The 24,209-nt window shown below is 48.5% G+C and overlaps 1 protein-coding gene across 1 annotated transcript; it reads left to right on the plus strand.

Annotated features, from left to right (window-relative positions):
• Nucleotides 1-1,749: 1,749 nt before the first annotated feature.
• Nucleotides 1,750-23,250, plus strand: PAQR4 (progestin and adipoQ receptor family member 4). The gene is made up of 3 exons (XM_082196602.1): nucleotides 1,750-2,084; nucleotides 18,546-18,764; nucleotides 19,814-23,250. Exons 1-3 carry the CDS (start codon nucleotides 1,919-1,921, stop codon nucleotides 20,245-20,247), a joined length of 819 nt encoding a protein of 272 aa, XP_082052728.1. The 5' UTR covers nucleotides 1,750-1,918; the 3' UTR covers nucleotides 20,248-23,250.
• Nucleotides 23,251-24,209: the final 959 nt, after the last annotated feature.

Here is a 24,209-nt window from a genome sequence, read left to right on the forward strand (position 1 = left end):
CTTATACAAACTGCCTTGGAAGGAACTGTCTCTCAGCCTAACTTACCTCACAGGGTTGTTGTGAAGATAAAATGGAGAGAAGTGCCTGTTTGGAGGAAAGGTGGGATACAAATGTAAAAATAAAAGAAGTCCCACTGAACTTTTGATTAATCATGCATAGGGTTGTGCTGTAACCCCCTTCCCCTCATACTTTTCCGTACAGTGGTACCTCGGGTTAAGTACTTAATTCGTTCTGAAGCACCACTTTAACCTGAAGCACCACTTTAGCTAATGGAGCCTCCCGCTGCCGCCGTGCGATTTCTGTTCTTATCCTGAAGCAAAGTTCTTAACCTGAAGCACTATTTCTGGGTTAGCGGAGTCTGTAACCTGAGGTACCACTGTATTGTATAATGTTAATTGTCTTCCATGTTGAAGAGGGAAACTTTGTTACCCTCCACCTGCCAGTAGCACCTGAGAAAGGGAGACTCCAAACGCAGTTGGATTAATGAGGCAATGCTGAGAGAGTAATTAATGAATTATTGTAACTCATGTCTGTTCCACTAGCTTTCCTTGTGCTCTGCCTGGGCAGGATGAGTTTAATGCATTAATCTGGAATGTGCAAGTAGTCTGAGATGAACATGACACTAACGTACCCAAATTATTACTAATCAAGAGGTAAAAGGAAAGCTGTATCCTACGCTGTGCAAATATTGTTACAGCGTTCCCACCCCTCCGCCAGCCTTTCCTCCCAGTTACTTATTGCTTTAATAAAGAGGAGAATCACCCGCGTGAGTTATATTTCTATTAATAAAACTGCTGTGTAGCTTAGTGACTGCCAGCCCGCAGACTGAACTATGAACCTGGCAGTCTTCTCAATCAAACCTCACTCCTGAGAGACGCCCCCCTCGCGGTTATAGGCAAACCGCTCTCTCAGCCTCAGTCCCGCTTCTGTAATATGGGGATAACGCTGGACTTCCATACAAGGTTGTTGCAAGGATGACTGGATCACGTTATGTCTCTGAAAGCCAAAAACTCACAAGGCGCGTAGGAATGCGTAGGAAATCACTGCATTATGAAACACATGCAAATACTTATAATAATATGAGATCTCCTTGCACAAACAACGTTATTGCAATAGCGCTTTGGGGATTACTTAAATATATATATATATATATATATCAAAGAGGTGTCCTATTATGTGACAGGCCACCACGCAGTTTAGGGGCGTGACTTTCTAGGATTTAGGAATTAATTTCATAACCGCGTCAAACCTATACACCCTCCTGCCTTTCGGGGGCGTCTTTTGTCTGCTTTGGGGTTTACAATTGGGCCTATCTTCCGCGCGTCCAATCACGGACATCGCTGACAAGCTGCTGGGGGCGTGTCTCAATGGGTTATGCAAATAATCGAATTTCAAGGACTCGGGACGCCCTATTAACACCCACCGCGGGAAGGGCGGGGCGTCCGTTATGCTAATAATGGAACGACAGTTCTTAGTCAAGCTCGGGCGGTTGGTAGGCCCCGGAGAGGAAGGGCGTGGCTTGCATATATTGTCATTTTTATGCAGAGTGCAGAACCCTGATCCGGGCAGCCATGTGCGAGTCAGAGCGACTGCGGTGCAGAGATTATGCAAATGAGCGGCGGGGTCGTGGGCGGGGCTTGCGCCGAAGCCTTGCAGATAGGGGGACCGGCCCGGCGTGAGAAAAGGCGGCAGGGGAGGAGGAGGGGAGCAGTGGTACCCGCATGTATTATGTTAATGAGGGCGGTGGGCGGGGCCGGATTGTGAGCTCAGCCCGAGGAGGGGAGCGAAGCGAGGGGGAAGCCCAAGGAGGAGCTGCTCGTTGCAGCGGCAGCATCAGCAACGGCAGCAGCAGGAGGAAGGAGGAGGAAGAGGATGCAGAGCCCGGCCAGCAGCTGACCCCGGGGGGGGAGCCCGGCCATGGCCTTCCTGGGGGGGCCCCGGCTCCTGGACTGGGCCAGCTCCCCCCCTCACCTGCAGTTCAACCGCTTCGTGCTGACGGGCTACCGGCCGATCAGCACCGGGTCCGGCTGCCTCCGCAGCCTCTTCTACCTGCACAACGAATTGGGCAACATCTACACCCATGGTGAGTCCCCGCAGCCTTCCCTGCCTTGCTCCCCGCAGCCCGTGTCTAGCACCGGCCTCTCCACCACCCCAACCCCGCCGCCGTCGGCCGCGCTTTCTCCCGCCGGGCTCCGATGCCCTCCGATCTCCGGGCTTGCTCTCCTGCAGGGCCCTCCCCGCGATTGCACCGGCTGCCAGCCCTCCAGCCCTAGGCGTGCAGCGGGAATCCAGAGGCACCTCTACCTCCGCCCGGCTGCCCAGAGCTCTTGTACCCTTGCTTTGGTCTGTTCCTGGTGCATTTCGGCATCCCTCGGCTGCTGCTGCTGCTGCTTCCGTTTTTCTTGCCCGGTCCCACAGCGTCGGCGTGGACCCTTTTCGCAAGGCCTGGCTCTCCCCCACCCGACGGAGTTTGAGAGCCGCGCGTCCCTTCTCATGCCTCTTCCCTCTCCCTCAGCCGCCAATCTCTGTCCTCCAGTTCCATTGCGCCCTGATCCCCAGACAGACTGGCAGCATCCTGGCCGCCGGAGGGTCCATGGACAACCTCAGTGTCACGCACGCGACAGCCCCACTGCAACCTAGCTAGCTCTCCGTGGGCAATTTAGATGCCTGTCCCCACGCTCTGCATATTTTTTCTCCCCCTCCTCCCCAACCCCTGTTTTCGTGCCCCCTCGGATGTCAGTGCTCCGTTCATTCTGCTTTCCTTGTCCGTTTCCAACAAGCCACCCCTTCAAATGGTGAATAATTAAAAGTTTATTTTTCTGGGCTTAGGTGACTGTTTGCCGGAGTCGGAGCAAAGTTGCTGAGCTAACATTGGCCACGGGAGTTTCACTTCGCTTATTAGCTGTTGTGCCCTGTTTCCTGCTAGGGTTTCTATGGCAGCCTTAACTTTGTATTATCCTGTGTGGGTTTGTGGGAGAGCAGCTGACTTCCTCCAAAAGAGAGGCTTAGCTGCGGAGGGCATGTTTTGCATGCCGAAAAGCCAAGTTCAGTCTTGGATGCCTCCAGATTGAAAGGGTTAGATGGACCCAAAGGTTTGCGAAAATCAAAGAGGGTTTTCAAGCGCCTTGTTGTTATGAGGCATGTTAGGTTGGAGCATCAAGGAGCCAGCTATGACTCCCTGTCACCCCTTCACTCATTCAGCTTTGTTTTGTTGTTGTTGTTGTCTTACTTATGGCAATGGGGGATGGAATGTTTTAGAACTCTCCGCCCGCTTCCCATTCATTGCAAAGCTGAGTTTGGGCAAAACACACAATGTGCTTTTGTCATTGGTTTCAATGGGGATTGTTCTGGACACAAGCACCTGTGGCTATGCTAGAGGAGGTTGAGCTGAAAAGCTCCATTCTGGGGTGTTTGGGCAGAAATTATAGGCTCATATCCACACAGCCACAAACCTTTCTGTATGGGGAGAGTAAGGGGAGGCAATGAGGCCTGTCAATACTTCTTCTATTCTGGAGGTTTCTTATTGCAAGAGTACAGTTGTGCAAATCACATCCGCAAAAGTGACTAGCTCTCACCTCATTGTTTCATGTGCCCATTCCTCCTTGTAACATAGCAACTTGAACAATTTTGTTGCACCTTTAGTACTTAGGGGATGGTTTGAAGTCTGCTACTGCTACAAACCTGCTGAACCTAGGCGGACCTGAGTCAAGTCAGTGCCTGGATGCGAGGCTGCCTAGGAAAACAGGAGTGCAACATAAAAAGAGGTAAAACAACAGATCAGGACAAGATAAATTCTGTATCTGAAAAAGTAGCTTGCATGTAAGGCCTGGACACCTTGGGACCCACTGGTTTGTTACGCCTTCTGTTCTTGCTGCCCACCTGGGAATACAAAAAATGAGGATGTGGCTCAACACCTGGCAGACCTGGTGGGGTGTGTTTGGCTTGGGGTGGTGGTGACAAATTGTAGTGATGGCCACCAACTTGAATGGCTTCAAAAGAGGATTAGACTAATTCATGGAGGATCAGGCTATCCTGGGCTACAAGCCGTAAGGGCTGTGCTCTTTTGCTATCAAAGGCAGTATCAGTTGCTGAGAATGACAAAAGGGGGGGGAGTGCTGTTGTGCTCAGTTTCTGTTTCCAGTTTCCTATAGGCATCTGGTTGGACACTGTGGGAGCAGGATAGATGAGCCATCGACCTGATCCAACAGGACTCTTCTTAAGTTCTTAAACTGAGCCAACCTGCCTTAGCCAGATGAAAGAGAAGCAGTAAGCATGAATATATAGCATTCAGAACACTTCCTGGTTGCTCAGATTGCAGGCAAAAAGGCCTGTGGTTCAATAGCCAGCACCTCTAGGCTTCTTAGTGACTGCCCTTCCTTAACTCTCCTATTGGAAGGGATGTCATAAATCAGCCTTCCTCTAATCTATTGCCCTGCATATGTTTTGCTCATATTGGCCCCAAGCGGAGTGGACATTGTGCTCCATAACTTCTAGAGGGCACCAGGTTGGGAGAGGCTGTGATAAAAGTATGAAGAAGATAATTGCTGTCAGGGTTCAGTCCAGAGCTGTAACCACAAATGGCCCTTGAAACTTTTGAAATATTCTGCTCCCCATTCCTAAACAGCATGTATGTACTTTATTTATTTAAAATATTTCATTTTGGGGGAAAGGCTTCTAACCCTTTAACTTGTAGAGACATAACAAAAACCATGCAAGCAGGATTATATCCTTCTGCTCACTGAAAGTAATGCGTAAACCTATTGTGCAAGTATGTAGGTGGTTCTGCAATGCTTTCCTTTCCCTTAGGCCTCCTTATTGCAAATTTCCTCACCCAGAACTTGTTTTTATGCCACCTGTAGAAATTGGGAAAGTAATAATCATGTCATGTCCCAGCCCAGGTGTGTTGCTAGAACCTTAAAGGGCTTGGAGCAACAGCCCTGTGACAGAAATTTGCATGCCATTTCTGAGATCTTAATCTCAGGGTCGAGGGTGTTAGGTGAAAAATTCCTGCATTGCAAGGAATTTGACTTGATGATCCTCAAGGTCCCACCCAACTCTGCAATTCTATGATTCTATGTAAATTGAGCATGACTTCTAGAGGAAATGTGCCTTGCAATCATTTTTTAAATAAGTACTTTAAGCTTACAGAAAGTAAGAAAGAAGGGAAGGGCTAGAAGAACTTGGGTCTGGTACAAAAAGACCTGGGGCCTGGACCCCCTGACCTCCTCCTAACAGCACACCATCTCAGGTATGATCTGTGGGCATCTATTGAAGCCCCCTCAGCTACAGATAGTCTTCAAGCATTCAGAGCACTGAATGAATAGTGCCTGAGTGGATGGGTGGCTTCCTGGAAATCTCATGTACATCGTCTTTTGTGAACAAAAGGTGGGATATTAATATGAAATGAGAGCAAGTAGCTTTTGACCACATGCAGAGTGCCCCCCCCCCCTTGGCACTGAGCTGCTGCAGCCATTCCCCCCATGCCAGGGATGAGTAACTAGGGTACAGTTTCCCAGCGCCCCTTAAGAAGCGAATTGCTCTGCTCTCCCACTGCCCTGTATTAGGGGAATAAGGAAGGAAAATGCTCACACAGCCAGAGAAATGAATTTGCCTTGGTAATGAGAGCGGAGAGCAGGACCAGTTGGGCAATTGAGCAAGCCGCAGAGTTGAGGTTGCAGGATTTCCTCCTCCTCACTGTTCTCGTGAGCTCATGAAATAATCCGGTCTCCCCTGTAAGGGCAAACTGCCCTTTTACGAGCTCTCCTGCCCACAGGACCCCTTTCGTGTGTCACAAGCAGAGGCTCAGCGTATTGCGCAAGCTGTGCGCTGTTACTCACCATGGATGAGGGAGGGAGCGGGTAGCAGCAAGCCCAAACAAAAGCATCTTTTGGGGAATGGCTTCAGCCTGCCCCAGCTCACCGGGTGGAGTAGGGTGGGGTCAGTTAACAAGCTGGATATTCTTGAAATGGATTCCCTGAAAACTGCAGTGGAGGGAAGGCGTTTGCTTGGCTTCGGTGGCTGTTGACGTGTCCCACCTGAACACATTTCTTCCCTTATTGAATATCTAACAAAGAAGCAGAGAGTCGAACTCTCTGCCTCCAGCTCCTATCAGGCCCAGCCAACATGGCCAGGGGTCAGGAATGAGGAGGTGTAGTCCTGTGAGCTCTAAAGGGCCAAAGCTTTTTTCCCCTTGTCTAGGACAGTGCTTTCTGAGTGTTCACATTTCTGCAGGGACACCCAAAGCTGCCTTTATTCATCTGTAGTCCGTTATTGGGAAGATGAGAAGAGCCTACCAATGGCCTATCTAGTCCAGCATCCGATTCTCACAGTGGCCAACCAAGTGCCCCAGGGAAGCTTGCAAGCAAGACATGAGAATCACAGCACTCTCTCGTCTTGTAATTCCCTGCAAATGGTATTCAGAAGTATTCACTGCCTCCAACAGTGGAGGTACTGTAGAACATAGCCGTTGTGGCTGGTTCTATTGATAGCTTTGTTGTCCATGAAGTGGTCCAATCCTCTTTTAAAGTCCTCCAAGTTGGGGCCCGTCACGGCCTTCCATAGTTTTAACTATGCGCTGCAGGAAGTATAGTAGTACCTCGGGTTAAGTACTTAATTCGTTCTGGAGGTCCGTACTTAACCTGAAACTATTCTTAACCTGAAGCACCACTTTAGCTAATGGGGCCTCCCGCTGCCGCCGCGCCACTGGAGCACGATTTCTGTTCTCATCCTGAAGCAAAGTTCTTAACCTGAAGCACTATTTCTGGGTTAGCGGAGTCTGTAACCTGAAGCGTATGTAACCCGAGGTACCACTGTACTTTCTTTCGTCTGTCCTGAATCTTTCAGCATTCAGCTTCATTGAATGTCCATGAGATCTAGTGTTATGTGTGAGGGAGAAAAACTTCTCTCCATCCACTTTCTCCATTCCATGCATAATTATGCACATTTCTGTCATGTCACCTCTTCCTCACTTTTTCTCTAAACTAAAAAGTCCCCAATGCTGCAACCTTTGGTGCACAGGAAGGTTGCTCCATCCCTTTGATCATTTCACTGGCCATTTCCTGAAACTTTCCCAGCTCTGCAATATCCTTTTTGAGCTCAGGTGGCCAGACCTCTGCACAGTATTCCAAATACAGTCACACCATAGACTTGGATCACAGCGTTAGGGTATCAGCAGTTTTATTTTCAATTCCTTTCCTAACGATCCTTAGCATGAAATTTGCTTGTTTCACTGCTGCCACACACTGGATCAACGTCTTCAGCAAGCTATCCACTATGATCCCAAGGTCACATTCCTGGTCAGTCACCCCACATTCAGACCCCATAAGCAAATATGTGAAATTAATATTTTTTGCCCCAACATGCATCACTTTACACTTGTTTACATTGCGTTGCATTTGCCTTTTAACTGCTTGTTCACTCAGTTTGGAGAGGTTCTTTTGGAACGCTTCACAATCTCTCTTTTTGTTTTAATGACCCTGAACAGTACTATCAGCAAATTTCACCACCTCACTGCTTACCCCTTACTGTGTGTGTGTGTGTTGTGTCTTCTAGTGAAGACCTCTTTTTTTTTAAAGTGGGCAACTCTCATTGTGCTACAGTCAGTACTGTTTTGCCCACATGCTCTCCAGTGTTTATTTGCAACCATATGGGCTGGGTTGCTCCTCTTTCCTCCCCATCCCTTTTCTTTTTTTGTGAAGGCTGAGATTCTCAGAATAGTCCTCATGTTGCATTCTGCACATTCCCCCCTGCATTCCTGCAGAATTGTGGTACAATACACACACAGCCCCCCCCCAGGTGATCTCCTGCTCAAATATCTGACTTTTTAAGTCTTTGCTCCTACACACATGTTGTGGCAAGAGCCTGACTTGAGGAAGGAAATTGTTCTCCAACTGCCGGTGTCAAATGAGGGCAAAGAGCAAAGTGGAGCAATTATGGGTGTGCTGAAGCGTTGAAGGGCACTTCTAGGGGACCAATAAAGCTGTTTGCCAGCTTTGACATATAGCTAACAGGCTTCAAAGGTTAGAATAAAGTAGCCTGAGCCACGTCATTTTGAGATTTGATGCACCTGATGGGGTGCGGGTGTTTACTGGATCAATATCCTAAAGAAAGACTGAATTTGTGGCTTCCTTCCTTGGTGTTAGAAGGGAGTAGGTCCCTGGCTAAGAGAATTAGGTTTCAAATTCCTACTCTAAAGGAATTGTTGTTTTCTCTCTCAAGGCAATCCCTCTATGCCTGCCATGAAATCCTTGCATGTTGCAAAGGATTCTGGGATGTGCGGGGGCCTGTTTTTTTGTGAGGCCGGGTCTACTTTAAGCTGAGCATACTTGTAAATATCCAACCCTCTCCCATGGCTGTTTCTCTGAATGGGACCAAATGGTGGGCAGGTGGTCTTTTGAGGATCTTGTCCACTGTTTCCCATCCTTCTCCTCAAGGAATTATGGGAAATAGTTTGGGGAAGCTGCCCTGGTTTTAGAAGGGATTTCCGCATGTTGTGTGCGTATGAGCCAGGGCTATTTTGCCCAAAACGACGACTGTTGTAGGCGTTTTCTTAGAAGAAGCCAACAGGGCCATGAAAGTTGTTTTGTTTCTGTTCTGCTGAGGCAAGTGGAACTTTTGTATATGTGTAAACTTGCTTATACCAGCTTCCCAGGGGAATTGCCTCGCGGACACCATGCTGTTGGTTTGGCAGCATCGTCAGGGTGGGGAATCTCCAGGGAGCGGCATGTACCGGCACCTGGGAACTGCTTGGCAGCATCGGTGCCCATGGCCGGCTTCCAATAAATCGCAGGGAACAAGTCAGGCAGGATGAAGAACATAAGTACTTCTTCACTAGATGAGGCCAAAGGTTGAACTCGTCCAACACTGTGTTATCAATAGCCTTGGGGGAGACTCAAAAACAATGCATGAAAATGATGGCAGCCATGATTGATCTGGTTTTTTGGGGGGAGGGGTATACTGTACCTGCATATGGAGGTTCAGTTCAGTTTCTATTGATCTGTTGGGTCCACAGCTTGAGGGCAGAGTTTTTCCTTCTGTTCAAAATATCCCAGGTTCAATGCCTAGTGAAAGGATAGCTGAAGTATAGCTCAGTCAGTAGAGCATGAGACTCTTAATTTCAAAGGCATGGGTTCGAATCCCACTTTGGGCAAATGATTTCTGCATTGCGGAGCTTTGGACTAGATGACCCTTGTGGTCTCTTCCAGCTCTAGGGTTCTATGAAAGAGCTCAAGTTTTTGGAAAGCCACTGCCTGTTAAGAGTAAAACCATATTGTTCTGGAATCGAGATAAACCAGTAGCCTGACGGTGTAAGCCAGCCTCATATGTCTGTGAGAAGCTCATTAGAGCGTGATTATAGCCTATAGCCCATAAACTTATGGGGCTGTGGTGGCTGATTCTCCCAAGCCCCCTGGCCATTCACACCACATCTGCCCCAGACATTTAAAGCACTATCATTCCACTTGAAACAGCCCGAGAGCTGTTAGGATATCCCTATTCCTTTCACAGAGCTACAATTCCCAGAGTTTCTCAGGAAGAAGGATGGACTGTTAAACCACTCTGGGAACTGGGAGCATTGTGAGGGGAATCGGGGGTCTCCAACAACTCTCGGCACCCTTAATAAACTACAGTTCTCAGAATTGCTTTGGGGAAGCCATGACTGTGGCACGTTGGTGCTTTAAATTTCTGGCGCAGATGTGCCCTCCTTCTTTCGGAAAACAGAGCTGCGTATTCTACATGGCCTGTCATTCACCCCTAAAAAAGCCTGGTGCTCTCAGGTGCAGTAGAGGGTGTTATCCCATCTCCAGTGTTGAAGCAAGAGGTGACTGCTGCTCATATCGGCTTCTGTCTATGGTGGGAGGGATGCCCCATTGTGTCCTTTGCCTCAGGCAGCCCAAAATCTTGCACAGGCCCTGGAGAGAGAGAGCGTCTTTCTCTGGTTAATTCTTGCTCGTTTTCTCCCCTCACGGAACCCAGGAGCCCTGCTGGGAATTACCTTTCCAGCCCTCTGGGGGCTAAGCAGCCGTTGATCCTGGCTAATCCAGGCAACGGAGAGATTGAGTCCCGCTCTGCTCTCCTGGCCCAACATTTAAGACCTGGGGGCAGGGAGCAGCTATGGAGTCACGGTTCCCAGGGGATTAGAAGGACCTGCTTTTCAGCTGCCCTGGAAATAGTTTTTTTAAAAAAATATATCTACATATTCAACGCCCTCCTACTCTGAAGGACAAAGGGTGTTAGAATATGGTCCACAGGTGAGAAGAAGAGAATGGTGAGGGATAAAATCTTGGAATCTTGGCTTCTCTTGCCTGTCCATGAGGCGAGGCAGTTGCCTCAAGCGACAGATCCAGCCTCTGAGGAGAGTGCCGTCTGCGACTGGCGGGGAAAAACAGGCTCTGGTACTCTGTACCAGCAAATACTGCCACTCACAAAACCAAGCAGTATGTGTATGCATATACAGTCCTCAGGATGCCATACATGGCCTTCTCTTTGCCCACAATAAGCTTCCTGGCCAAGTCGGGATTTGAACCCAGCTCTTCCCTGTCCTACTTCAGCACCTGATAACTACCTACCTGCTAGCACGTTTGCAAAGCTTAAGCAGGGACTGGTATGTTTTCAAACGGGATGGTGGAGACCATGTGTTGAGCTTCCTGCACTGCAGGGGGTTGGACTAGATGACCCTCGGGGTCTCCCTCCCAGCGCTACAATTCTATGACTCTACCTACACCTTGCTGGCTCTTGACAGGTGCATGGAAAACAGAGACCAGGATAGGAACGGCAGTTTGTCTGGGGCGGGTGGTGGTGGTACAGAAATACAGGTAGGCGTTTTGATAAATGGATGAGTGGGATTTAAGGTTAGCTCTACTGGCTGGTGGGCATAGATGCTGTGCAGAGAGTGAGGGGGCCGCAAGGGCCCTGGAGATATCGTAGTGGATCCAGCAGGAAAGGTGGTGTTGCAGCGGGCTGGGAATCTGGGAGGTTTTTGTATTGCTGAGAGGATGTGGCGGGCAGTACCCACGCTCTTCTGGGAGGGAGGCAGCTGTGTGGGTAATGTGAGCTGTTCCGGATTCTCTTGACCTCAGTGACATTGTGCAGCCAAGAGGTAGGATGAGGACACTGGGCAGAATTTCGCCCACCCCTAAATGCTACCCCCTGCATTTGGCCGAAAGTATGACTGGGCTTAACACACACCCCTTTTGGCTCGCAGGATGTCATTCAAATAGCGTGAGAGATTCAATACCATTGCAGCATCCTGCTCTGGCTACTAATCCTTATTATAAAGTGATCCCGGTTTTCTTCTTCAGCGTGTGTCACTTAGTGAGTTGAACAAAGCTTTCCCTTCCCTTTCTCAGATGGGGGAACTGAGGCGCCGTTTCAGCCAGGACCACACAAGGCGGATTGATTTCATTTTTTTAAAAAGAGAAGGGTTTTCGTCCCCCACTTTCCATTGTTTCCATCCTCAAGATAACTTACAATTTAAATGGTATCAAGTGTCGGCAGTAAAACAAATTGAATAAGCAACCTGACAAATTAAATTTTATAGTCTAAAAACAAATAAAGAGGTAGGCAGTGGCTAGGAGAATATTAATTGCTGTTTGAAGGCTCATGAAAAACAGGACTGATTTAGCCTGGTTTTGTGTCTGAAAGATGACGGTGCCAAGCAAATGTGTGTGTGTGTGTTGTATATCAGGTAGACCTGCCTAATCTCCGAAGGTGAAGACACCCACAGAAGCACCTTGCAACTGCCTTTCTGGCTCAAGCCAAAATTCACCTTATCCAAGCTTACCTGTGCAACAGTAGCCAGCCCAGTTGTTACTAGAAAGATCTCAAAGTAGGTCACGGAGATGGGCATTCTTTGTTGTTTGGTCCCAGTATATGTTAATGGGTGGTACAGTGGTACCTCGGGTTACATACACTTCAGGTTACAGACTCCGCTAACCCAGAAATAGTGCTTCAGGTTAAGAACTTTGCTTCAGGATAAGAACAGAAATCGTGCTCCGGCGGCACAGCGGCAGCAGGAGGCCCCATTAGCTAAAGTGGTGCTTCAGGTTAAGAACAGTTTCAGGTTAAGTACGGAACTCCGGAACGAATTAAGTACTTAACCTGAGGTACCACTGTATATTCCTCCTAAACATGGAGGTTCAATTTTTCTTAACCAATTCCCTCTATTTCTTGTGTTCAGAAGTGAGTGCTTATACAGTATAGCCAAAATGGCGCCACGTACAAATAAGAGGGAAGGAGTGGCAAGTTCAAGGATACCCCAAGGTTTACAGAAATACCCCCCCAATAAAGCCTTCATGAGAGAAAAGTGAGGGAAGACCCCCCCAAATAGTCCAGTGAGGACTGAGCATGCTCACTGGCCGTCGTGTGGGAGAGCAAATGGAAAAATGGGAAGGAAGAGGGAATAAAATAGAGCTTCACAGAGGGCAAGGCTGGCTTAGTGAACAGGAGCACTCCACGCTGCAACATTTTATTGCAGGGCCTGCTGGTTGGGTTTAAACATCATTGATGGGCAAATCTGCTATGAATTTGTTGGCTCAAATCCATTTTTTAAAAAACCAACTGCTGGTAAATGAGTGGACTTTGCTGCATTTTGTGGAAATCGTGCATGAGGAAGAAATACACGTTGTTTGCACCTTCTGGCCGTGGGGGGGGGGCACACATCCTCGCCCTTCAACTCTTTACTGCTATGGCCAAGGACCAACTCTGGCACTAAGAGGCGATAGTGCCGCTTCCTGATGCCATGTGCCTCTTTCTTTTCCTACAGAGACAGCCTTGAGCCTCCCACTTTCTATCCGTCTTCAGGAACTGTATTTATTTAGCTCCTTCCAGGTAGTTAATGATGATCCAATTATAGGCTCAGTGCTTTTTTTCTCTTCCCCGCCCCTTCCATCCTGCCAGGGGGTCCAACGTCATGCATCCTCCCACCCCATACAAGCGCCAGGACGTATCCTGTCCCAGATGCTGAAATAGCAGTTCCTGGGCTAAGTGGCTTACACTTGAGCAGCTGACCTCAGAGGTGGCAAGCGGAGCCCAGACTGAACTCTGGCAGTAGGTGGGCCTTTGAGGTTTAACACAAAAGCGTGAGAGCCTCATGCGCACCCGCATTTCTGCCTACAGTACACACAAATCCTTCCTCCTGTCCCTTTCCTCCTCCTCTTTCCCACCCCTCTATTAAGGTCTGGATTGGCATCTACCTGGGTCTGAGACTCTTGGGGGAAAAATGGGGGGGGGGGAGCTGCATTGATTGGGCTGTATGAATAATAGCTGTGACAGGGTGGATTGGTTCAGCTCTCCGAAAAATGAGGTTACCCTTGATTAAGCCTCTGGAAATGACAGTGAAATGTAATAAAAGGAGAGAGAGTGAGAAGGGAACATCCCTGGCCCTGAGAATGGGTTTGTGTGTGTGGAGCCAGAATCGCACAACGTCAGCGCTTCACGGTGTATATTCCCCTGCCCCGAGTCTTTGGCTCAGACCGTGAAATCATGACTGTTTAATGTTACACAGTCCTGACGCTTCCGGGTCTGTTATCCGATCCCTAACATGTCCCTGGGGAGGAGAGCAAGGCCGGGATTGTGCTTCTGTGACAGGTCTGTAGCAGCGATTGCAGAAACTGAGAACAGGAAAGGCAGAGCTGGGTGTGCAGGGGTGGGAAAATGAGAATAAACTTGGATGTCCCCGATGCTGGTGCTAGGGCCTGGAGACAAGGACAAAGAGTAAGACTATTTCAGGTGTAACTTGCTTTATTCATGTGGGAAAACAACAACGATGCCCCCTCCTCTCCACTGTGTCCTTATCTTTATTTTTTGAAGTGTGGCCTGGAGTCTGCTTTGGGCAACCAATACAAGCATCTGCCCTGAAGCAAGATACCCTCTGGGAAGTTTGCCAGATCTCGCTGCAAGGCTCCTGCCACTTCAGTGGCAGAGTTCAATGGCCGAGCCTTGATAACTCTGCAGGAGACAGTTGTCAGGATTTTGTGTACGTGTGCACTGGGGGGGAAACACAACACTAAATGTTGTGCCGAGGATGGCTGAATTCTGCAAACGGTGTTAAGTGAATTTGTGTGAATCTTGCAAACCCTTTTTCTCCTGCCAAGCATGAGGAGGCAAGTCCTGCCCCCCTTCTCCAAACTCTGGCTTCTGAGATCTTGCTGTCATTTCTATGTAGACCCTCAGGTCGGTATGTACTTATCACATTTCCTTCCCTGTCGTCCTGCTGGAAGGAATTCGGGGGCAGAATAGATGGGAGTATTCATTTTTTCTTATTGCTGTTCATTAGATTTATACCCTAACCCTTCCATTAAAATGTCCAAGACGGCTAACAACAATAACATTTACGATAGAAATAAAATAACAAATCCACACAATAAATAAACAGAATAAGTATAAAAGATCACAACAACCTTATGAGGTAAGCATAGGTGATAGACAGGACTTATCCAATATTTCTTTCTGTGCTTTGTGGCTGATCAGGAAACCTTTCAGGAGCTTCAGTAGTCACTGCATTACACTTTCAATCTTGAGGGTTAGAAACTATTTAAAAAACAAAAACAAAAAACAGCTGGGAGTTCTTAGCTTGCTGAATTCTGTACCCAAACCCATTTGGTAGTGTGGTTTATGAGAGCCACCTGACCTTGACAATTATTCCCCGACTCCTTTTCATACCTCTGTTTGCCGCCCCCCTTTTTTGCGTAGAAAACATCTGATTGGCCAAGAGAGGATTGCGTTTCCCGTTTTGTTCCCGTGTATGGATTTTGGAGCAGGCCCGAGGCCAATCCCTTCCTCAGGGCTTGGAGAGAGTGGTTCTCCTCTGCCACCTTGCCTCTTGGGGTGTGTGTGTGGCAGAACAGCCTCTCCCTCTTCAGGTGGCACTGTGAGTTAAAATGTACCTTCCCAGCCCCCGGGTGCCAAGTTGCTGCGTGGCTTCTTTAAATGGCCTGGCTGCATTTTGGAGGCATTTTGCGGTTGTGCAGCTGGCGCGTGGGTACCACAATCCCCGCCATCAGCAAAATGCAGGCTTCCAAGTTATTTGCTGACACGGCCCTCCCCGTCGTCCTTGGGACCGTCGTCCCGTCAGGTGGGGATGCTGGGAGCCGTCCGGGGTGGGGGTAGAAAACAGCCTGGCTATTTACCAAAACGCTGGCTTTGGGGTGGTGGGGGGCAGGTGCGCTTGGCTTATGCCCTGTGGCGGCCATTGCTCCCTGCTCTGTAGCCCAAAAGCTTAGATTAAATCGTCATAGTCTCTGCTGTGCGAGAGATGAAAGTCATCCTAGCTCATCTTGACTTTGGCTAGATCACAGCCATAGAGCTATGTGCAATGCAATCCCCACATCTCCAGGTAAGGATGGGAGCAAGCTCTGCCCAGAGCCTAGAAAGGCACTGCCAGTCAGTGTAGGTGATACTGAGTTAGACAGACTAATGGCCTGACTCTGGATAAGGAAGCTTCCTATGTTTTGGAGGCTATAACCTTGACCCCAGCTGCCTAACCCGTTTGCCAATTTTATTTAGAACGTTTATAACCCACTTTCTCAAGGTAGCACATATGGTTCTTCCTCACCCTCTGTTTTTATCTTCACAACAACCCTGCGAGGTAGTTAAGGTAGAAGCACTGATGCAAGATCACCCGGGGAGCTTCATGGCGAGTGGGGATTTGAACCCTGGGCTCCTGGGTCCTAGTCAATCACCCTAACCACTGCACTACCAACAACACGGGGAGCCAATGGGCTTACTCATTGTGTTGCCATGGTCCACCCTCTTCCCGTAGTTTGGGGAAACAGCTGCTGTTAGTATACCATTCAAGGGGATCTGACTCGGACTGACATCAAATGTTCCCTACCCTCCCCAGCCATGAAATTTGCTGGGTGACCTTGGGCCCAGTCACATGCTCTCCAGGATAGTTGTGGCAGGAGTAGGAGAGAACCATGTAGTGGCATAGCGCCCCCTAGCCAGGAGCCTAGGCCCCAGATGTCTGAGTGCAGAGCAGTGGTGGGAGGCCTCAGCTGGGGAGCCCCCAGGGGGAAAATGTTCAGAGCCAGGGGATTGGTGGTGGGATGACGATGTGTGGTCAGAGGGAGAAGCGAGAGCAGGCTGGGAGGAGGAGGTGTCAGAAACTGAAGCGGTAACAGGGTTTAGTGAGTAGGAAGAGGCAGTGGCAGAGTTCAGTCCAGAATCAGAAACAGAAGCAGAGGCTGGACAGGAAGGGGCCAAGAGGCAGAGGTGAGTCAAGCTGGTAAAGAAGCCAGGGGGTCTCCCCTTCTGCTGTGGCAAGCTCCCATCCCCCTGGTCCCCCAGAACCAGAAGAGGTATGAAGAGAGCAGAGCAAAGGCAGGCACACGACTGAGTCTCAGATTGCTTGGGAAGGATCTGGGAGTGTGGGAGACTTAGGGAACTGCCTCATAGGGGCAAGATCTACTAGGACAAGTTGCTCTTGTCACTAGGCCTGGCCTAACGTGTCAACCTTGCTTTCTTGAATAAAGAATTAACTTCACGGATGCCATGTGATTTATGGTTCGCCTGGCACCTGCTCCTGATACCATCTGTGGCATCTCCACTGGAATTTTTTGAAATAATTATTATTTATTTAAAAGGAAAGGAAAGGGTAAAGTCTGCAAAAGGGCTGTGCTTAAGAACTTGGAGACCTGCTATCAGTGAGAACGGGCAATACTAGACTAGATAAGGCAGCTTCATTATGTCCCACTTCCTCCTCACCACTACTCATGTGAGTGCTGAAAAACTCAAATTCTCTGTCCAGCGGCAGGCTGGCAAAAGGGATTCTAAGGCTTGGGAACTCATGGTCTTTGATACCTTTGGAACTCTGCCTCCCATCATCCCTGGTCATTAGTCAAATTGGCTGGAGGTGATGGGAGTCATGGGTGTAGCCAGGACTTTTGTAGGGCGGGGGAAAGAATCCCTTTTTATTGATTTGGGGGCAGCTGCCCCTCCCTGTCCCCCCCTTGGCTATGCCCATGATGGGAGTTGAAGTCCAGCAGCAACACCTGGGCAGGAGGAACACACAGGTTCCCTTGCCCTGGCCCAAGCTTGCAGGTTCGCCAGTTGCATGAAAGAGTAGGGTTGCATGTGTTTTGTATCCTGAAGCTTCACTGTGCAAATAAGAGGCACCTGTTGCATTTCCCTGTCCCTTGTATGTGTTAGAGAAGCAGATAATTTCGCACGGTGGGGGAGTGACCACTTGGGAATCTAACCCAAAGAATCCTGGGACAGGAGGGTGCTGAGAATTGTGGATCTGTGAGGGGTAAACTACACTTCCCAGGATTCTCTGGGGGAAGTCGTGTGTTCAAAATGTATGGTCTATATTCAGCCTAAGACTCCCCACTCCGCTTCAGTGTGTGTATCCCGATTCCCGACTGAAGCGAGCTGTTTTTCAGGCAGAAACTGAGAAGAGGTGCAGCTTTTCCTGGCAAGTGAGATTGCGGTAATGGGGTAACAAAGGGCACTGGCCTGCCAGGAGGGAAGGAAAAAAGTTGGTAGCAGGAACTCTTCTCTCCCTAGCTGTGGGCTAGGTGACAGGCCCCTTGGGGCCGGGGGCTGACTCAGTCTCCCTGGGAGATTGTCTTCTGTTTCTCCCCAGCCTCTCTCTAAAGGAGTATTTCTGGCCTCTTAATGAATGTTTATCATGTTCCTAATTGAGATCTGGCTTCGGGCAGCCTCAATTAGCACAGTAATTGGGTTCAGGGAGACCTAATCTGTTTGTGTAAAGCTGCGGCCTCTGGGGGAAATGGAGGGTGAGAGAGGGGAGAGTTGAGGCTCAGCGGGGATAAGGAAGAGTGAGGGTAGGGCAGGCTGGACCCACAGGTCAAGAATCTACCAGGCTGCTGCATTTTGGCGGTGGAGAGAAAAGAAATCCAGTCCGTGCCCCATCGGGAGGAACATGGCGTTGGCCTGCCCCTCCCCCCCGTTGTAATTATTGAGGAAGCTTTAGCTCATTAAAATGTTTTTCAATGCTGCAAAAGTTTCCATAGTACACATTGAACAGGTGATGCTTGGGGAAATTGCAAGCGCACACCACTCGCTTCAAACTTTTTTCACTGTCAGAAACAAAATTTCAGGGGGAGTGGGAAAGGGCTGTTGCTTTAATGTTTACACACAGAGCGAGAGAGTGCTCAATCCACGCTTCTGTACCTGGTAGAGGACTAGAACAGGTGGCCTTGAGGGTCTTATCAAAGATTCCTCAACGGAGCCGTTGCTTTGCGAGAGGAGCATGGATAAACCGTGACAAAGGGTGTTCATTGCTGAAGACGAGCAGGCTGCCCCTGCCCAAAAATGCTTTAATGGTGGCTTTCCCGATGCCGCTTTGATGCTCCACAATTTTTCTTCCAACTGTGTTCTGACGTGACAAATGGGATGGCAGGAGCAGAGGATGTGGGTTGGGAGGGGGAGAGAGACGCCCAGGGCCTGAGAACTGGAGAAGATACACCTGGTGCTAACTTTTAGAGTGGGGCACTCTGTGGGAAGAGTTGTGAAGATGGACAGCCCCAGGCTGTCCCTGGTTGGAGATGGGATACTAGGCCAGCTCTCCTCTTCTCTCTTTCAGGTATCCCTCTGCTGGGGTGTCTCTTTGTGTTGCCCTTGACCATTCCGTGGACCCGACTCTCCGTCTCATGGCTAGGAATAGCGCACTACCTGGCTTGCGTCTTCCCACAGCTCGGCAGTGTGCTCTACCACCTCTTCATGAACCACGAGGGAGGCCCCGCTGTCTACCATACCTTGCTCACCCTTGATATGTGTGGGGTATGCATGGTCAACACTTTGGGTGAGTTAACAGTGCTCTCCTCCCTGGTTTACTGGGGTGCGGGTAGCGACCAAACTCTGGCACAGAGGAGACACGAGAAGCTGGAAAGGAGAAGCCTACTTTTGATGGGGACTACGGCACATAGGTACTGACAGGTATCAGAGGGCGGATCCTAGAACAAGACAAAATTCGATGGCAACCCCCTAGATCTTGGGCCAATCTTTGCCCATGAGGCTCTTTTTCCCAAACCATAACCTGTCACCTGGGGGGTAGGAGTGTTGGGCCAAATTCTGTGTGGGCTGTGTACCTGTTCTGCCGGCCTGTCAGATTTGGCCAGCTAGGCAGATCCTTATAAGAGCCAAAAATGTTCTCTGTGGTGGATGATGTTTAGGAAGCTTAGATACCAGATCTGGCGATTGGTCCAGTTTAGCCCAGTACTGCCCAGGCTGAATGGTGGCAGGTCTTGGGTAGAGGCCCGTCACAGAGCCTACCTGACCCTTTTAACTGTAGATACCAGGGATAGAACTTGAGAAGCCTTACTTACCCCAAAATAGCCATAAAAATTGTTGTCTCTCAAAGTAGCTCGCATCAATAAATACCGTAATGTTTAAGAAGTTGGGGGGGGGAGCGGAATCCAGGCTTACAAAGTAAAAAGACAAGACACACAGCAGAAGGGGAGTGGCAGAGGAGGGAGATCACTTCCTGAATGCCTGAACCAAGTGCAGAGCAACAAGACATGTGCCTGGAAGGCAGGAGCGGGCTAGTGTGTGGGATGTGGGGCATGTAAATTCAATTAATAATGATGATGATAATAATAAGGTGCCGTGAGCAGCCAAAGTTCATTTGGGAGTGGTAGAAATCTGGCAAGGGAGAGGACGTAGAGTTTGGTTAGATGCAGAACTGAGGGGTCTTGGGAGTGTGCCTGAGAGTGTGGGGACAGCAGCATGACCGTCCTACCAGTGGTGGAGGCTGGCCACACAAATGACAGTTATAATTACCAGCTTCCCCCTCACCCCACCCTGTCCTTAACTTCCTGATGTGCGGACTCTGTTTCTCTCTCTTCCCTGCAGGTGCTCTCCCCATCATCTATTGCACGCTGGCCTGCACCCCGATTCCCCGCACGGCTGCCCTGCTGGCCTACACGGGCTTGTCGAGCTACGGCATTTTCTGCGCAGTGACTGCCAGCTCCAGCGTCCGGCGCCTGCGGGCTTTTGCCTGGCAAGCCCTCTTCCGCTTCTTCTTCTTCTACCTGCGATGGGTGGGACTGGGCACCGGCCACCCTTCCTCTCTGCGCTCATACCTCATAATGGACGCCTTGGCCTTTCTCGGGGGCGTCATCAACATCTCGCGGGTGCCTGAGCGCTGGAAGCCGGGCCGCTTTGACTACTGGTTCAACAGCCATCAGATAATGCACGTGCTGGTGGTGGTCAGCATCCTTTATCTCCACTGGGGAGTAGTGGCTGATCTGCAGTGGATTGGCACCCACGCCTGCCCCATGGAATGAATGACTGCATCATGTCCAGGTCCTACCCTTCCCATCGAAGAACCCCACAGATTTAAGGCGTGGGGTAGGCCACAAGTTCCCGTCAATCAAAGTCTTTGACAAGGGCTGACAGACAAGGAAGGACGTTTTTTCTTTTCTTTTTTATACAACTCACTTAGAACAGGGTGGTGTTATTTTTTTTTCGTTCTTGGGGTTATGGTTTTCCATTGCTTTGAGTATCTGTGGATAAACATATATAGGATCTGGAAACCTTGGGGTCTACGGCAATGGATTTCCATTGGTTGAGGTGCTTCTAGGTTGTGGTGTTCAGCTGTTCTTCCAAATTGCCATCCAGGGTGGATGGCCTTGTAAACATTCTTGGGTTAAGAAGAATTCTAAATTGCTGACCTGTAGCCTTGTAACTTGTGAGAAGCTATTGATGGCGCTAGCAAAGGTTATCCGTACCCGAAGCCTCTTGCATCAATTCTTGTTGGCTGCAGGCTTTTCTGCATCAAAGCTAGACTTCCTTAGCTTTGGTGGCGGTCAAGGAAGAACACCATTGTTTTGGACATCTTTTTCACCTGTTTTGAGGGTGACGTATGCACTGGGCGAATAGGAATTCAATGGAATACACTTGTTCTGAGTACAGCCTCTCTGCTTTATAGAGACGAATTATTTAAATAGACTTTTTATCCAGGTATCTTTCAGACACCATGCAATACTTTTTTTTTTTAAGGGCTGGTTAGACACCTGGGTATTGAGGTCTGCTGCACTGAGTGTTGGTGAGGACCTTGAGGAAAGGAAAGGGGGGGGGATACAGCTAGTCTATTATGGAAGATGCTCTGTATACATTCATTTGCTCTGAAATAACTTGAAGCACTGAACCAGCTCCCCCCCCCCACTCCTCCGGAGGGGTAATTAGCGGCCTTGAAACTAGATTGGGTGGAAGGAAGGTCTAGAGTCCAGATTTCCACTTCTGGTTCTTCTCACCAAATCTGGGTCTATGACTGCAACATGCTTCAGCTTCCCCTTTCTCTCCGGGGGGAGGGATTTGGGGATCACCTTGCAATGTCTGTTTGCCTGTTGAACCCCACCTACTGCTTTCGTAGCTATACCTATTAGGCAGAGTGGGTACTTTCCAGAGCTTAGTTCAGCATAAAATGGGAAAAGGTCTTTCTCCATTTCTTGATAGAGATGACTTGCAGCTGCCGCTAACCTAAGTCAGTTGCTGCTATCTTCTGACCCTGTCTTCCTGTTCACGGTTGGACAGAAGGCCACCAGCCATATTTCCAAATTCCAGTTCACTTCCTTCACGGCTGCAGAATTAGTCCAGCTGGCCTACCTGGTCAGTTATGAGAAGAAGAAATAGCTACATTTTTAACTTAGGGCTGTGGTCAGCAACTAGATTTCTGAGTGGTCCATTTTGCAAGCATGGGGACAAAAGGCTGCACCCCTGTGGCCTTCTAGCAAACGCCGTGGCCGTCTTGTTTGGCCCAGGGACCTGAGCCATAATTTAGGTCACCCTTTTCCAGCTAGCTACCCTCCAGATGTTTTAGTCTGCAAGACAAGTGCAACTGCGTGCTGGCTGCAGCTGATAAGATTTGTACTCCAAGATATATAGAGGGCAGCAGGCTGGGGAAGGCTGATATAGGTAATCGGCCATTGCAAGTGGGGAAAATAACTTAATCCACAGCAGTTTTTAAACTTGTTTCATGATGTACTGGGCGCAAAGAACACTCTTCCACATTTGGGCTCTAAATGATAAGGTGAATGGTTCTTCAGCTAGAGTTCGTTCTAATTTTTATGGCAGGAGTTTTTAAGTCCCCATGTCTTTTGTTTGGCCTCAATGGAACACACCCAAACTAGTTCACGGAAATCAGCATCCCAATCCATGTTGGGTAGCCCTTATGAATAAAGAAATATTTTAATTATAAATTTAACAAATGTATTTACCTAGGTTACAATTGTGCCGCTTTTTAAAAAGCCACATATTAACAGAAGGTGGGGTTTCTATATTTTCTATGCAGCAGCACCACCTTAATCTGAATCTGAAATCTGTACTGTATAAGGGGCTGAATAGTGGAGCATGCCTGCAAATAGTTCAAACCTATTCTGATGATCCAGACTGATAGCTAGTTTTTCAGTGGAGGACGCAAATCCTTCTGGATTTCATTCTGATTTTGGGCCAAACAAGGTATGTCGATGTGTCTTTCTGTGAATGTGAGTGGATAGAGAAATGAAAGCGTTAACTCTGGAACTTTCCCCATTTTGAAGGGGAGGCCCTGTGACTCTGAGCAGAAAAACAACCAAGAGACAGATTGTAAAGGGATCAGCATGCCCCCCTACCTCTTCTGTTTCAACTTGCAGGTGCCTGAGGCAGATTGTGTGTGTTAGCTTTTCTTTTTTAAGTCAGGGAAAGATAAATATGTGTCATATTGGTTTGAATCTCAGTCAACTTTAGAACAGATAACTCAGCTGCTGGAGGTGAGGTACAACTGACTGAGGATCTGAAATGGCCACAAGTAGGGCAGATCTCATGGGGTGTTTGTGTGCACGTGTGTGTGTGTGTGTGTGTGTGTGTGTGTGTGCTCAGGGAGGGGCAGTGAGTTTGAGCCTTCTGTTTGTTGTGTGTCACATTTTGTTGTCTGCAAATGCAGAAAGATGATGTATCAGTGGTGTGACCCGGTCTTCATTATGGCTGAATTTAAGCCTTCCACAGTGGGGTGGGAAGTGTCTTGTGTTTTTCTGCTCTCAACTGTTATGGGCTGGGGTTTCACTTGCTGCCAGCAGCCTAGTCTTGTCTCTTGCTATCTCAGGGTAGACGGACATGGTTAATGTTCGCAGCTTCTTTGGGCTGAAGCTACATATCATCTTAAAATATAAGAGCAAGGCACCAAAAAAAATTAAAAAATGCACTCCATGCAGGAGGGAGGGAAAGAAGGGAAATGTAGGTGCTTTATGGTCCAGAACCTCATTGGGCAGATGGCAGGTCTGGGCTTCTAATAAAGAGAGCTGTCTAAGGAAGACTCATCTTTTTCCTGGCCTGTCATAAGTGGTACTTATTCTTTCAAAGTGTTGCAAAAGGTTCCTGATGGTTGCAACCTCTTCCACTAGGATGTGTTTTCCATGTAGGAAGAGATAACTCATCCAGGTTTCAATCCAGAAGCACCCTCCAGTTATCTTAGAGATGCTACACAGATGTTCATCTAGGTCCTGGAATACGGCTCTCCTGCTGACATGTCAGGCGTATTTTTCACGTGACTTTAGAAGAGCTTTCATCTCCCAGTGCAGAAAAATGAAATTACAGTTCGACATCAAGTGATTAAATATATCAAAAGCAACAAAATTGTATACAGTCAATCATCTAACTGTACCCTTCAATATTTTAATCACTTCCAATGGAACTTTAGTATGACTAACTAGTGTGAGATTGCTCCCTGCATTTGCTGGATGGTAGCCAATGGTTTGATTTCTTTATTCTTCCTAGGCCACTTGCCTGCCACTTGACACAAAGACCACACTTTTCTTTAATAACGTTGCAAGTGGCTTGAGCCATTATTCAACATCCAGACACTTTGGCCTGGGTTGAAATTTAACACTCCCTTTCCTGCTATTATTTTATTTTCTGCCACAGCACAGGAACCAAAACAGTGAGGACTGAATTAACTATGGTGCTTGAAGGTCATTCTCACCTTATGGACTGTGGAATGGAGGTAGAACCATCTGTTCTGAGGTAAACCATGTTATTCAAGAAGGTTGAACCTCTTTGCCTACATGAATTTAAGTACAGCAAGGAAGTAAGCCACATAAAATTAAGCAAGTCATTATGTGTTTTTAGCACACACAAATTTTAAAATTAAACAAATTGCTTGCTACTCTAGCCTTTAAGAAAAAGGAGTGGGGAATACGGTACATACAGCCCAATCTATGTATGCTTCCACCTAAGTATTGCCTCACTGAGTTCAGTCAGTTTCACTCCCAGA

The sequence above is a fragment of the Podarcis vaucheri genome (assembly GCF_965113315.1).
Source record: "Podarcis vaucheri genome assembly, chromosome: 13".
NCBI lineage: Eukaryota > Metazoa > Chordata > Lepidosauria > Squamata > Lacertidae > Podarcis > Podarcis vaucheri.